Source organism: Nyctereutes procyonoides, unplaced genomic scaffold (genome assembly GCF_905146905.1).
Source record: "Nyctereutes procyonoides isolate TBG_1078 unplaced genomic scaffold, NYPRO_anot_genome, whole genome shotgun sequence".
Classification (NCBI taxonomy): domain Eukaryota; kingdom Metazoa; phylum Chordata; class Mammalia; order Carnivora; family Canidae; genus Nyctereutes; species Nyctereutes procyonoides.
This window is the reverse complement of record NW_026575126.1, coordinates 23218262-23234494: the sequence shown is the minus strand read 5'-3', so window position 1 is coordinate 23234494 and position 16233 is coordinate 23218262. Positions and strand designations below refer to the sequence as shown.

Here is a 16233-nt window from a genome sequence, read left to right as displayed (position 1 = left end):
TACCAGTGAACAAGACACAATCCCTCACCTAAGGGAACATGCAGAGAACAAGAGAAAATGCAAACAAGGTCCTGTAGGGTCAGAGAACCATCTTCTAACCCTCTCCTCCTCACCACAATATCCGAGAGACTCAGAGAATGCTCAAGGACTGCAAAAGGCAAGGAATGCAAGTAGGAGGGGAAAGGACAGTGATCGTGCCTCAAAGCAACCTTCTGTGCCTTTTTCCATCGGCTCTGGCCCCCCTCCATGGAGGTTATATGTTAAATTCACCCTCGCACCCAAGCCCAGCCGCCTGCACCTCCTCACACCCTTCACAGGCAGGCTCCGCACGGACTAGTCTCCACCTGCCATCCACCCTCACACCCTCCCTAGAGCCTGGCACCCGGATCTCTGTCCACTCCTCTTTCCTTAAAACTGTCTCCTCCCTTGACTTCTGTGAATGCTCTTTCTTCTGGCTCTCCTACTCCTTCCGCTGTTGTTTCTCAGAGTCTTTGGGGGCTATCTCCTGTTCCTTTGTGGTCTTAGCATCCTTCCTAGAGGCTGATAACCTTATTTCAAATAAGAACCTCTAGCCTCGGGGTGCCTGGGTGGTTCAGTTGGTTAAGAATCTGCCTTTGGCTCAGGGTCCTGGGATGGAGCCCAGCATCAGGCTCCCTGATCAGCAGGGAGTCTGCTTCTCCTTCTCCCTTTGCCCCCTCACTCAGGCTTGTGCTCTCTCAAATAAATAAATAAAATATTAAAAGAAAAAAAAAAAAAAAAGAACCTCCAGCCTCACCCTTCTCTAGGTGCTGGATGAGTAAGCATGTCAGTTCCTGGCCAGGCTGTGAACATCCAACAGTCTCTCAAATTCAACTCGTCCTGAACCAAATTCATTATCTTCACATAAAAATCTCCTCTTTCTTCTAGAATCCCTATTCCAGTGGCCCTGATTTTTCTGGACTGTCCAAGAATAAGTTTCCTCTCCTGTGCGTTTCCATATCATCCCAAACTTACCAGTTGTAGCTCTCAGCATTTTCTACTGCAAATGTTTACTCATCTGAATTTCCCATTAGATTAAGCTCCCTCAGAGCAGAGCCATCCTTTAACGTCAAGGACGGCCCAGTGCCCAGTGCACAGCACAATCCCAGTTGCCTGTGTTCGGCTTCCCAGATCTGTCTCTATTCCCACAGTTGATCACAGCTCAAGTCTTATTATCCTCAATCATCTGTACCCCAAAAACATCCTTGAGCCTCTGCTTTTAATCCCCTTGGCTCTCAACTCCTGTTCTTTTCCCTCCTCTAACCCAAAGCTAAAGTGATGTTTGTAAAGGATAGAATCAATGATGTCATCTCCCAGCTCAAAATCCCTCAATAAAGATCAAAGTCATTATCATCACAGATCAGGACCTTCCTGGCATGGATGGTCCTTCTTTGTACGGGCTCTCAGGCTTCTGCCAGGGGAACATCCCACAGGTCCCACTCATGTCCATGTGACCCCACATGTGCCATTCCTTTAGCTTAGAATACCCTTTATCTCCCAGCTGGGCTGAAGCATTCCTGGCCCACAGGATCTTACAGTCCAGTAGAGGAGAGTCAAGGGAAGGAGGGATGACCCAATCTGCTCCCAGAGCTGGGACCAGAGCCTCCTGACCCAGCTGCAGCATGTCAGGGGGAGCCAGGGAAGAGGTCTGGATACCCTAAAGCTGTAAAGGCTAGGTAGGAATTTCCAACTCTGCATTTTCAATGCCTACTACTATCAATAAGAAAAAGCAACTTTTTTTTTTTTGGTCTTACTTAAAATTTTCATGAAGCAAAATAATATGATCTCTAGGCAAATATACTTGGCTTCTAGCTCCCAAGTGGAAAGCTAACATGTGTGTATTTAAATGCATGTGTGTTTTGCAAGTTATATATATGCATAAAATATTCCTCTCACACTCCCGAGTACACTGCAGGGATGTTCATTACAAGTGCAGAGTCTCTAATCCGTCACTCTCCCCAGTCTCAAGGGGGATCAGCAGGACCTAATGGGGGGTGTGGGCGAGGCTGGGCTGGGGGGCAGGACTGACTCACCATGGTGGCCACGTCTTGACTTCACTCTTCTGGGGTCTAAGCCTCAGGGAGCTGCCCTTCAGCCTGTACTCCTAGGCTGATGCCCTGAGGTGTGCATTTAATGCCATTCACCCTCTCTTCTCATCACTGCTGGGCCTTTTGGTGAAACTATTTATATAATATTCACAGGCAGCCCCCATCTCCCCAGAACAATGTCTTCAAGTTGATTTGTAAGGTAGCTTCTATGGACTCAGGAGATGGGAACATATCCGCCCAGGTGTCCTGGTAGCAGACTAGGATCTCCCTGGGAGATCTTCACTACATGGGAGTGTCAGGGTAAGGAGTGGTGACCAATGTGCCATGTGAATGGTGCGTGAGCTGCTGTTTGCTTCTACCCTCTGTCCCAGCACCTGAACAGTCCTCACAGACAAGGTGACAACAGCCTCTCTGCCTTCACAGCCTTCCCTCTTGCTAACTTTACACTCAGTGAGGAGGAGAAGCCACCCCTGACTCTGGAGTCTGGTGCCATTAAAGGTTCAGTGTGTGGAGACAAAGGAAGCCCTGTGGAGGACTCAGGAAGAAGGCTGGCTCTCCCCCCAGCTCGGAGCCCTGCCCCCCACCCCCTCCCCACTGCCCAACAGCTCCAGTGTCAGCCTGGGGTACAGAGGGGGTCCTTTTTCCTCCAGCCTCATTCACAGGCCCTGGAGTGGCTGTGGGCCCGGTCCCTGCCTGGGGCAGGACAAATCGGGAACTTTCCTTAATCATACACTTGTTCCCTGAGATGCCTTCGATGTGAAAAACACAAACCTGAAACCTCACTAGAAAGGAGAAAATGTGGAGACTATCAAATATGGGAATGAAGGCTCTCCTGGGAAGAGAAGTGGGCTGGTGAGAGTCTGCTTTGCTGGAAGAGCGAAAGGGCCTGTGGGAACCCTGGCCGCTGCGCATCCACAGACCGTGAATAAGCAACACGCCGGCAGGAATGGCCATGATCGCCTAAAATCAACTCCAGCCCCCCTCCGGGACCTTGGGATTCTAGTGCTTTTAATGTCCCCCTGGGGAGTGACCCGAATGATTTTGGGCTGCCAACCTCCCTCTCCTCCCTCCCGCAACAACCCGGATCTGCTGCCTCAACACTCTGCCAGTTTTTAACTGGGGGGTTCTGGCGGGGGGTGACGGGGGCAGGTGGTAGGTTCTCTGAGAACCAAAATAATCCAGTGGCCAGCAGGTCTGGAAATAAAGGGTTCTCTGTGTTCAAGGGCAGTAGGAGCTGTCACACCCGGAGCATCCACTGGCTGGAGGGGGAGGCTCCTCGCAAACAGGAAACAGGAACTGTGGTAAGTCGGCCCCCTCCCCCGACCCCACAGTGTCCACCTTATGGCCGCTTGAGGGTAAAAATGGTTGTACTGTATTCAAGGAAAATGAATCAGCACAAGTAACAAATCAACCTCTGAGTGATGGCAGAAATGACTTGGGAAGAAGGTAGGCCTTTTTTTCCTGTTTTTTAAAGGCTTTGATTTATTCTACGGAGGTGCTGTGAATCAAAAAGAGAACACACTGAACATGTATGTCCATTCACCCTACTATTATGTATGCATACTCTGAGGTAAAAAAAAAAACAACAAATTCTAGTTGTTTTGGGTTAAACTCTAATTATTCGGATTTCAGAGTCCTAGCAGGCTCCTTGACCTCCTGCTGGAAGGGCGTTTCTTACCGTGATTACTGTAGATACAATAGCAAACCCCAGCAAACACTTCATATTTTCCCTTTCTGTGTCCAATTCTATGCTGAGGTCATGGGTATAGTCGTAATACAGCCACCATAAGACACCACAGACAACTAGAAAGCAAAACACCAGGGCAGCTCAGCACACAGGCATGGGGTAACCGCCCCCCACCCCCAGCATGTGGGCCACGCAAGGGGTGGCCTGGCTCTGATAGTGGGTTCCACGGGCCTAGGGCTTTATGTGGAACCACTGACCCTCCGGAGGAGCTGGCCAGGGCCAGGGTAGCATCTCCAAACCACCCGGACCTGCAGTGGCTGCTTGTCTTTGGGAGGCACAGGGAAGTGATTCCAGAACACAGGTGCATCCTGTCAGCCCAGCCTACAGACTGGGGAAGAAAGTGCATGGGCAGGGCAGTGAGGGCAACAACATTTAAGTCCAAAGTCTAGAACTGCCCAACGAGCTCCACTGGTGATGACCCCTGCGGGAGCCTGGACATCAGCATGGCACTCACAACACTAGGTGGATACCCTGACATTGCAAATGCCCTCCGTTTAAGCACCGCATGCCACCTACACCACCACCATGGTGACTACAGAGGTCACATTTGTCTTAACTTGGCCTAGGTGGGAAAGTGTCATAGCTGCTGTGTCTGTCCTCCAGCATGGCACGCTGTGGAACTATGAGCTGTACGGCCCTAAGTCGCTGAGGGCAGAGCTGATCATTCAGGGGAAAGAAACCCTACAGTCATATCAATTATTATCAGTTCAAGCATCCCATGTCAGCTGGTAAATTGTTGCTCCTTCAAACCTCCTGGGTGCCCCATGAGGCCCCCTTTCCTGACAAACCCTGGATGGACCCACCCACATTCCAGTGACAAAAGGGGAACCAGTGGGCACAGGAGAGGGTCTTTGGGACCTAAGCCCCAGCTTAGGACCTGAATCTTTTTAGACGGGTGGGAGCCATTGCATGACAGCTGTGGGGACCCATGAATCCATGGCTGATATGAAAGTTCAAAAGACATTTTTAAAAGAAGGCATTCTTTCCAACAAGTCTTGGAGTCGTCTGTTAAAGGCATGGCCACTAGGATTGCTGGACTGGCAGGCCCATCTCAGCAGCAGCAGAGTGCAGCAGTGGCAATAGACTGGCATCAACTTTCCTATTATGTGCATGACATAAGCAACTCCGTCTGTCCTCTCTGACTCAGTTTTCCCATATGTGAATTGATGGGGTTGGATGAGAGACTCTCTGAGACTTATTTAGCTCAAAAATGCCAACTTTTTAAGTTCCATACCTAGTTGAAAGGCTTTTCATTTAATCAAAAGGAAATCAATCAAGTGGAAATACTTACGCAACAGTCCAGAAATAATCAGTGCAATGAAAATCTGAACCAGAAGGGTGGTGATGAATCGGAAGGTGAACATTATGCCCAAAGACAAGGCTGAAAAATTAAGCAAAACATATGTGATTTCCAACAGCAATCCAGGTGTGAGGGTGATGATGCCAGGACTATCATGATGCCCAGAAGAGGGAGTGCTAAGGATTTCCTTCAATTTCTAAATATCTTAAACATCTACTAAACAAAAATAACAAGACACACCCAGGGCACTCTCTGAGGCATATACAAGTTCAATCTGCTACAGTAAGCAAGTATCTAAAGCCCTAGCATTCTTCTTGAATTAAAAAGAAAAAATTTCTTTCGTTAATCAGGTCTTATTTTCAAATATCCAAAATTATTTTTTTAATGAATTAATTTGAGAGAGGGAGAAAGGGAGAGCATGAGCAGGGGGAGGGACAGAGGGAGAAGGAGAAGGACAAGCAGACTCCCTACTAAGCACGGAGCCCAATTCCAGAACATGACCTGAGCCTAAGTCAGATGCTTAACTGACCAAGCCACCCACCCAAGGGCCCCCCTAATGTTTTTTTTTTAAGTCCACACGAACCATTAAAAAATTTTTTTTTTTGCCATACTTAACTCTTTTGACTTCTTATTGGGCTTATGTAAAGTTTTAACTTTAAATGTTCTCATGCTCATGTATCTTTACTAAATATGAAAAATCAATGCCTTTAGAAATGAAAAATTTAGGGTTCTAATTTTTCGGTAAGCTGTATATGTAAAAAATCTGCACATTACTTTCCAGTTCTTGGGGTTTTAAGCTTATTAATTTATGTTAAGCATGTCAGTGAATTTATATACGGTTTTACTTTTTTGCTAAACAACAAATCAGGATTACATATGAATAGTTTGGTGTTGTGGTTAAGAACATGGATTTGAGGAGCAAAATACATTTGGGTTTAAGTCTCAGCCATGCCACCTCCTCTAGTCATGGCCTGACTTCAGTCAAGTCACTTAACCTCTGTAAGCCTGTTTCCCCCTCCTACAAATGGTGATAGAATTCTGATGAGATTTTAATGAGTTAAGAGAAAGCACGATGCCTGCTGGCACATTTGGGTCGTAAGAAACAGGGAAGTTACATAATGGTGAAGAGTTAGGCATCCCCAAGCATTCAGAAAGTAGTGACCCTTTGATTATGAAATTGTGGAAAATTCAGCCTGTAAATTGACAGAATCATGGCTGACCAAAGAATTTTTCAACCAAAAGGCTGGGGAGCAGCCACTGGAGAAGGGGTAGGTGGTAGGCCATTACTACAGCCCACATTGGCAGAATGTGCTAACTTGTTCAAAGACAAAGTTGACTCTTTTTTTCTTTTTAAGATTTTATTTATTTATTCATGAGAGACACACAGAGAGAGGTAGAGACACAGGCAGAGGGAGAAGCAGGCTCCATGCAGGAAACCTAACGTGGGACTCGATCCTGAGACTCCAGGATCACACCCTGGGCCAAAGGCAGGCGCTAAACTGCTGAGCCACCCAGGGATCCCGACAAAGTTGACTCTTAAAGGGGCTCATCACGTTGAAAGAGAACAAATAGGAAGTTAAGGGGTCAAGAGTCGGGGTAGCTGCTTCCAGAAATGCCAGGAAGGGCATGTCCCAGCTTGAGGCCTTGACCTGCCTACAACCCAATGCGGGCAGTTGGCTGCATCAGGCCATTGCTGTGTGATGTTACTTAACACGGATGCACATGCCTCCTTCCCTTGCTCACCAAGCAGCCTTCTGATCTGGCTTGCCTGTGGGGACAGAGCATTCTGGCCAGAAGATGTGCATTTCTGGTTCCCCTGACAGTTGAACTTTTCATGGCCAGCTTGCGAACTGCTTTGCACATCCATCCTTACACAGAACTGAGGACCAGGCTCTGAACACGGCTGCTATATTCAGGCAGCCCACACTCGGTGAGGCCTCTTGGCAGAGCGCCAGCTGGTGTTTCCCTAATTCTATTGTCCCCTCTCCCATCTGAGCCTAAAAACATTGAAAATATTTATGAAGAAAATACGTGAAGTTTTATCTTTAAGTCAGAGGCTAATTTTCATTGTACAAATATGTAAGCGCTAGAAACTGTGGCACAGACACTGCAAGAAAATTTACAAGAAAATTAATTGAAAATTACCTAAGGCGAGGATACACAGGCCGAGGATTGTGTCCCTTCCGGACATGATCCCACTTAGGATTCGATGGAGGATGTCGACATCGTTTATCAAAACAGACGCAAATGAGGAATAGCACTCAGGGGTCCGAGGGACACATCGGTTAAACAAAGGAAAAGACTTGCTACGAAAGAACAGAAGGCAAAGATGTTTATTAAGCTAACTCAAAAAAAAAAAAAGCCATCTGTATTTAAAGTTCTCAACAACCAAGAAAACCTTCGATCTGCAGAAATAAGAAGTTGTTTAGCATCCTGTTTGCAAAGTACACTCTGGAAAGCTGGGCAACTGTGCTCTGTGCCAGGAAGCAGCTGATGCTCTGGGTGGGAGTGCTGATGGGGACCTGGAGAAAGCAGAAATCTGCACTTGGAGAGTGACACTTGGGACTCCCCTGTCTTGGCCCTTCTCAGATGCAAACTACCAACTCCAACTCGAGCACTGCAGCATGTCTTTAAGGAGCTGTTAGACAAAAGGGCTGGCTCCATCGGAAGCTGCAAGCTGCGTGGATGAAACAACCAGCTTTACTCTAAGGAGACGGATGAGGCTTGAGAGGCTTGCTCCAAAGAGAATGCGTACTTGTGAGGGATGAATGTATGAATAAAGCTGTGATTGATAACTGCCCTGGGTAGAAGAAAAAGCTGACCTTTTGGGGCCCCTTCCTGAAATATAAAAAATGCTCAGGGATGTTCATCTTAATGACTCTTAATGAGGCCACAAACACTTTCTTTCTTTCCTTCTGTGGGTCCTGCCTTTTTTTCCTTCCGTGGGTCCCATCAGTGCAAATAATCCCAGCTCAAGAAGTGCCAAATTATCTGACAAACTGCAAAAACCAACCACTTTTTGAAATGTGTGAAGATGAAACATGGGAGACCCCAAATGCAAACAATACTGTATTGTCCATGAAATAAAAATGGCTTCTGAACTTTCAATGAATACAACATAGAACATAGGGAAGAATCTTTCCCAGGAAGTCACATTACAGAAATAGTTCCTGAGTCACTGGATAGTGATTCAAGAGAAGGGTAATACAAATAAGCAGCTTTTTCCTAATTAATCAATTTGAAAGTGTAATATATTCACATGGCCCAAATCCCAAAAGGTACAATAGAACAAATAAACTATGGGAAATAGCAGTGTTTTTCCTCTTTGAAGAAAAATACATTTTTCTCAGGCAGCCATTGTTTTGATATCTAATACATCATTCTATTCTTTCTCTCTTTTTTAAAGATTTATTTAGACAGAGAGAGTGCTCATGTGTGAATAAGCAGGGCAAAGGGGTGGGGGGAGTGGAGAGAGAGAATCCTGAAGCAGATTCCCTGCTAAGCATGGAGCCCAAGACTGGGCTCGATCCCAGGACCCTGAGATCAGGACCTGAGCCAAAATCAAGAGTTGGCCACTTAACCAACTGAGCCACCCAGAAGACCCTAATTTTTTTTTTTTAAAGTAAACTCTACGCCCAACGTGGGGCTCAAATTCACAATCCTGAGATCAAGAGTCCCATGTTCTACCTACTGAGCCAGCCAGGTGCCCCTCTGCATAATATCATTTTAGAGACTTTTAAAAACATATGTGAATGTAATAGGAAATGTAAACAGAAGTTTGCATCTGAAGCTCAAAGACAATAGAAATTATACCCTAAAATGAGATGTAGGACCCTACCTTGCTGGGCTTGCCAAAAAAAAAAAAAAAAAAAGAAAGAAAAGTTAGAAAATTGGTTAGATTATTCACAAACCCCTGACCCACACTGAGAATATAAAAGGGTTGGGAGTTGGAGATTAGGACATTTTAGAAAAAAATTCTAATTTTGAAGTAATTTTTGAGCCACTGAAAACTTGCAAAGATGCTATGGAGAGTTCCTTTGTATATCTCACTCACCTTCCCTAACATCTTATATAACATAACCAAGTACTTTTGTGAAAATGAGGAAATTAGCATTGGTACTGTACTTGGATTTTACCACTTTTCACAGATGTCCTTTTACTTCTCTTCTAGAATATAATCCAGGATGCCATGCTGCACTTAGTTGCCTTTGGTCTATGACAATTTCTTAGTTTTTGTTTCCCATGACCTTGACACTTTTGAAGATTCATGGTCTGGTATTTGATAAATTGTCTCTAATGTTTTCTCATAATTAGATTGCAGTTATGGGTTTGGGGAAGAACACCACAGAGATGAAGTTGTCTTTTCATAGAATACTGGGGAACATGACAGCAACATGACATCACTGGTGAAGTTAAACTTGATCATTTGTTAAGGTGGTTGATATCTACCAGGTTTCTCCACTGTCATTATCTTTCTGTATTTTTGGGGAGTGAGTCACTAAGCCCAGCTCACTCTCAGGGGGATGGAAATTAAGTGGCAAGTATCTACATACACTATTTGTAGTAAATCTTTCTGTAAAGATTTATCCCTCTGTGCTGTGCCCTCCTCCCATTTATTTATCCAATCATGGATATTTACTTTATTCTTTAGGTTATATGATTTAGGTTAAATGATTGTTATTTATTCTATTGCTCCAATCGTTCCAGCTTTGGACACTAGGAGGTCTTTCAGGTTGGTCCCTGGGTAATTTGACATGCCCCACCTTTTTTTGTTTCTGTGGGCACATCCTCACTTTTTGGTTCTGCAAGATTATGCCATGTTTATCTTGTATTTTCCTTATCCAAGCCCTAAAAATCAGTCATTTCTCCAAGGAATTCTCAGAAAATGGTATTTAGAAACCAATATCTGGGTACTAGGTATGCTCATTGCAACTGAGGTGTCACTGATCCTAAGTCCCCTTATAATCAACCCTGCTAAGTACTGTCAGAATGCTAATTAGTATCCCTGTGAGAAACAAAATTACCAACTAGAGCATGGTGCTTATGTACAGTTATTTTTGTTTTTCATTCACAGTATTTAGTCACAAAGCTGTTTTCCAAAGTTACTTAGGTCAGCTCCTTTTCTCTCATCCCCCTCCAGTGAGGTTATGTCACACATTTGTATTAAGTTAAATTCATGTGTCAAGTCTGCATTCTTGATACCTTGGTTGATTTCATTTTTTATTTGGATACAGTAAAGTTGACTCTGTACAGGTATTGATAGGTACACTGAATCATGTCAAAGAACAGTTCTAAAAAGCTTTTCATTTGTTTTGTTTTTATTTTTTGAGAGAGAGAATTTTCATGTGAATCCATTCCTGTTCCCAAGGGAGAGAGGGTGAGGGTTACCACTCCTGAGTCACTTGAGAAGTGTTTCCTAGAAAACTCAGAGGGCTTAGATGACCCCATGGGTGGTTAAGGTCTGAGCCCTGAGAAGTGGAGGCTAGTGTCCTTAATGTTCAAGAAAGCTACATGGAAAACTGTGGGGCCCTTAGCAGAAAGAGGATAGAAGTGGCTGCTTAATGTCCCAGGTCCAGGGAACTTAGCAAATGACCAGCCAGAGAAGAGATGCATTTGACCACATGAAGAACACTGGAGCTGAGAGAGCCAGAGCGATGGGGAGTCTCCAAAGAACCCAAAATGTGTCCATGGGAGAAAGCTGGCTGGAACATCTCCCACACCCAGCAAACTGGTACTAGTATCAGACAAATAAAAGTGCTCCTATTCCCTCTTATTCCTCTTCACTTTTGCTGTGCCAACCTGAGAGTCAGAAGCCTATTTTAGTAGACTGTGAGAGGAAAAGGTGAGGAGGAGGAGGAAGTGGAGGAGGAGAGGATTGCAGTCCCCTTCCCATGTGTTCTTGGCCAAACCCGGGGAAGGAAAAGTTTCAACTGGCAGTCAAATCTGAAGTCTATCATATTGGGCTGAACATTTTAATTACTGAATGGAAAGTATCTCTTATAACTTAAAGTGACAGCATAATTATTACTTAAAACTAACCAGAGCAGTCTTGGGAACTGTGTTTTCATTTAGGAACAGAAAAAAAACAAAAAAACAAAACTAGCTCCACTGAATAAATTTAAAGAGACAGAAAGAAAGTAAGAGAAAGAGAAATTAAGAAAACAATCTCATTTACAACTTCACCAAAAAGAATAAAATATCTAGAAATTAACCAAGGAAGTAAAAGATCTAATCTTTGAAAAGTATAAAGTATTGATGAAAGAAGTTGAAGACAACACAAATTGAAAGATATTCCATGCTCATGGACCAGGAGAGTTAATATTGTTAAAATGTCCATACTACCCAAAGAAATCTATAGATTCAGTGTAATCCCTATCAAAATACCAATAGCATTTGCCACAGAACTAAAACAAATAATCCTAAAGTGTGTATAGAACCACAAAGGACCTTGAATTGCCAAAGCAATCTTGAGAAAGAAGAACAAAGCAGGAGGTATCACAATCCTAGATTTCAAGAAATACTACAAATGTGTAGTAATCCAAACAGTACAGTATTGGCACAAAAATAGACACACAGATCAAGAGAACAGAGAGCCCAGAAATAAATCCATACTTTTGTGGTTAATTAATCTATGACTAAAGAGGGAAGAATATACAACAGAAAAAAGGCAGTGTCTCGATAAATGGTGCTGGGAAAACTGAACAGCTATAAGCAAAAGAATGAAACTGGACCACTTTCTAACACCACAGATAAAAGTAAACTCAAAATGGATTAAAGACCTAATTGTGAGACATAAAGCCATAAAACTACTGAAAGAAAAAGACAGAGTTTCTTTGACCATGGCCTTAACAACATTTTTCTAGATATGTTTCCTTAGGTAAGGGAAACAAAGCAAATATCAACAATTGGGACTACACAAAATAAAAAGCTTCTGCATAGTGAAGGAAGTCACCAACAAAACAAAAAGGCAACCTACTGAATGGGAGAAGATATTTGCAAATAACATATCTCATAAGGGGTTAGTATCCAAAATATATAAAGAACTTATTCAACACCAAAAAGCCAAGTAATCAAATTAAAAAATGGGCAGAAGACCTGAGCAGTTTTCTTTTTTTTTTTTTTAATTTATTTATGATAGTCACACACACACACACACAGAGAGGCAGAGGCACAGGCAGAGGGAGAAACAGGCTCCATGCACCGGGAGCCCGATGTGGGATTTGATCCTGGGTCTCCAGGATCGCGCCCTGGGCCAAAGGCAGGCGCCAAACCGCTGCGCCACCCAGGGATCCGTGAGCAGTTTTCTAAAGAAGACATACAGATGGCCAAGACACAGGAAAAGATGTTCAACGTCACTAATCATTAAAGAAATGCAAACCAAAACCACAGTGAAATATTAACTTACCCCTTTCAGAATGGTTAGAATCAAAAGACAAGAAATAACAAATGTTGGTGAGGATATGGAGGAAAAGAACCCCTTGTGCACTGTTGGTAGGAATGCAAATTAGGTACGGCTACTGTGAGAGACAGTATGGAGATCCCTCACAAAATTAAACATAGAATTACCATATAATCCAGTAATTCCACTATTGGATATTTGTGCCTCAAAAAACAAAAATGCTAATTTGAAAAGATACATACACCCCTACGTTTTTGCAGCATTATTTACAATAGCCAAATATGGAAGCAACCCAAGCATCCATCAATAGATGGATAAAGAAGAGGTGGTATATTTAAACAATGGAACATTACTCAGCCATAAAAAGAATGACATCTTGCCATTTGTGACAACACAGATGGACCTAGAGGTTATTATGCCAAGTGAAATAAGTCAGTCAGAGAAAGACAAGTACCCTTAAACCCCATCTGATCAGTCTCCACTATTAACCCGATTTCTAGAACTATAAACTACTTTTGACTGTTGTATATTCCCATTTACTATTTTCCTCCTCTTAGCTGTGATGTGTATCATTAGATCATTCCTTTTTTCCCCCTTTTTTTCATTAAATTATTCCTTTTAATTGCTGAGTACTATTCCACTGTATGACTGTATTGTCATTTGCTCTTTTGTTGATTGCTACCCAAGTTGTTTCCAGTTTGGGGCTATTAAAAGAAAAGCTGCTATCAAAATTTCTATATGTCTTCTTATTGATGTACATTTTCAATTTTTTTCAAGTAAATACCTAAAAGGAGAATTGCTAGGTTGTATGGTAAATGTGTGCTTAGCTTTGTAAGAAACATGAAACTTTTCCCAAAGTGGCTGTATGAGAGTTGGAGTTGTCCCACATTCTCACTAGCATTTGGCGATGCTCCGTTTTAAAATGGTAGCCCTTCCAGTAAGAGCACAGTGATATCTCATTATGGTTTTAATTGGCCTTTTCTTGATGGCTAATGATGTTAACTGTCTTTTCATGTACATACTGGCTTTCTGTAGATCTTTTGAGTAGTACCTGTTCAAGTCTTTTGCCTGGTTTTATTGGACTGCTTGTCTTTTTTGTTATTGATTTGAAGCAAGGGCCGGCAAAATTTGGCCCACCATTTGTGTTGGTACATGACGCCTTATAGGAACACAGCATAACTCATCTGTTGATGTATTTTCTGTGGCTGCTTTTGCTCTAGACTGGCAAAGTTAAGTAGTTGCCACTGAGATGATACCATCCACAAAGCCTAAAATAGTTACTATATGACCTTTTAATTGTTTTAAGATTTTATTTATTTATTCATGACAGACACAGGGGGAGAGAGAGAGAGACAGAGAGAGAGAGAGAGAGAGGCAGAGACACAGGCAGAGGGAGAAGCAGGCTCCATACAGGGAACCCGACGTGGGACTTGTAGGATCTCCAGGATCACGCCCTGGGCTCAAGGTGGCGCTAAAACGCTGAGCCCCCTGGGCTGCCCTATATGACCTTTTTATAGAAAAATGTTGTAGACCCTGATTTATTTATTTATTTATTTTTTTAAATTTTTATTTATTTATAATAGTCACACACAGAGAGAGAGAGAGAGAGAGAGAGAGAGGCAGAGACACAGGCAGAGGGAGAAGCAGGCTCCATGCACCGGGAGCCGGACGTGGGATTCGATCCTGGGTCTCCAGGATCACGCCCTGGGCCAAAGTCAGGCGCTAAACCGTTGCACCACCCAGGATCCCGTAGACCCTGATTTAAAGGAACTTCTTATCTATTCTGGATTTAAGCATTTGTCATATATATGTGTTGTGAATATTTTCTTCCAGTCTGTTAATTTTTTTTCTTTTCATTTTCTTAGTGGTGTCTTTTTTTAAAGAAGATTTTATTTATTTATTCAGGAGAGACACACAGAGAGAGGCAGAGACATAGGCAGAGGGTGAAAAGCTCCCCACGAATTGCCTGATGGGTGCCAATGAACCTGCCACATGGGCCCTCTCCCTGCCCCAGAAGAAGATGAGATAATCTCCATGATAGCTGCTCTGCCCCCAAGGGAAAGCAACCTTTCCTTTGGCTAATAACTTCCCTGCCCTGCCCTCTCTTCCATTTGTCCAACTCCCCAGAGCTCCCCTGTACTTGCTGAGTGGGGTGCTGTCTGGTTCATGAATCATTAAACAAAGCCAATTACATCTTCCAATTGACTTGGTGAAATTGCTTTTTCACAGATTTGGTGGCAACATAGGGATTCGAAGCTAACTTCTGACCGCCTTTGGGGAAGGGAAACAGCTGTGGCACCCTACAAGGCCTTCTGATTTCTCTGTTTTTCTTCCCATTTCCGAGGGCCATTGGTGAGTTCCCCCCAGGTTTAGCTGTGCTCATTGTGTTCAAGCTACTGATCTAACTGGCTTTCCAGTCCAGGGTGAACAGGTCTGTCTGGACTAACAGGAGGCTCTGACAGGGCACCAGGCCTTACAGTCTCTGTACCTCCTGGTACAGTCTGCAATTCCGAGTTGGCATCCCTTCTCGGGTCCTGCCCACAGTCTCCCTGAACGCAGTCTGCTGCGCCAGTCCCCACGGGGGACGGCTGCTGGTATGCAAAGCCTTCTCTCGGCCAATCTGCAGTGCCATGTTTTGGTTACTGCTGGTCTGTTGAGGTACACGTTTGTGTATCTCGTTTTATATAAATATAGGCTTTTGCTAGCGGGGATCATGGAGGCCAAAATGGCACAAAAATCAGTGGGCATGGGTGGAGCATTTAAGAACTATTAGAGCGCTTGTCATCTAACTCAAAAACTTCTGAGTCAGGGTGCCTGGTCATGGAACAGGTGAGACTGAGACTAGGTCACCCTGCCAACCTCAAGAAAACTTCTGTGCAACGAGGCACACTATAAAACACAATCTCCAAGCCAGTAGCAAGTCCCTCATAGGTATTACTCTGGCTCTGGGAAACCCAAAGGCCTAACTAAAGGGAACGGGATCCTTTGCATCCAGATAGCCGAACCTGCCATCTTTGGGCGCTGCACACCTGCTTATCTCATCATGCCTAAGAACTACAGTTCCAGAAGTTCCAGAAGTTGCAAGTGTCCAGCAAGAGAAAAAAATTTTTACCAAAAATAACGTAGAACTGCAATGGCCATTATGGGGAATGTTCCAATTCCACAAGATCCACTCATTTAAGAAGTGCCCTTAGAAGCAGGAGCTCCCAAATTAAATAGAATGGGACACCTGTTTTAACTGGCATGCAGAAGCCTCCAAAAGGTTTCCAAATTCCAAAATAGTTTCGTTAGAAGATTTACTATAAAAAGCTAAAGAAAAAAGAGAAAAGGTACTAAAAGTGAGACCATAAGACTGCTGTAGCTCGTACTGCTCAGCTCTACCCTTGATCCGAGTACTAATCCTAGTGAGCCCCAGGCTGACCTGCCTCTCTGTTCTGAGGAGACTATTAACTTAATTGTGACCTCTTGCAATAGGACCATTCCAGGCTACTGGTGATCCTCTTCAGGTATCTCTCACTCCTGGCTTAAAGGTCGAACTAAGGGCTGTCGTTAAAGCATTTCTTAAGCCCTGGGAGGATCCTCAAGAGTGATTATAAGGAGATTATCTCTTGAACCCAGTTCAGAGAGGGGAATAAAAATTCATTGTCCCTTCCTTTCCACACACAGAGCTTGGGTTATTGAGTCTTTCTGTCCTGAGAATAACTATCTCCTTGATAGTTTC

At 43.8% G+C, this 16233-nt stretch overlaps 1 protein-coding gene across 5 annotated transcripts in view; it reads right to left on the bottom strand.

Annotated features, from left to right (window-relative positions):
* Window positions 1–16233, bottom strand: part of SLC44A3 (solute carrier family 44 member 3) — a 93308-nt gene that overhangs the window by 56149 nt on the left and 20926 nt on the right. For 4 of the 5 annotated variants that reach the window (XM_055339271.1, XM_055339272.1, XM_055339273.1 and 1 more), the window contains exons 6-8: window positions 7259–7419; window positions 5105–5194; window positions 3745–3869 (exon numbers count right to left, since the gene is read on the bottom strand). In XM_055339271.1, the coding sequence (XP_055195246.1) occupies window positions 3745–3869; window positions 5105–5194; window positions 7259–7419 (376 nt within the window). The remainder of the gene's footprint in view (window positions 1–3744; window positions 3870–5104; window positions 5195–7258; window positions 7420–16233) is intronic. The other variant, XM_055339274.1, reaches the window with a different exon arrangement.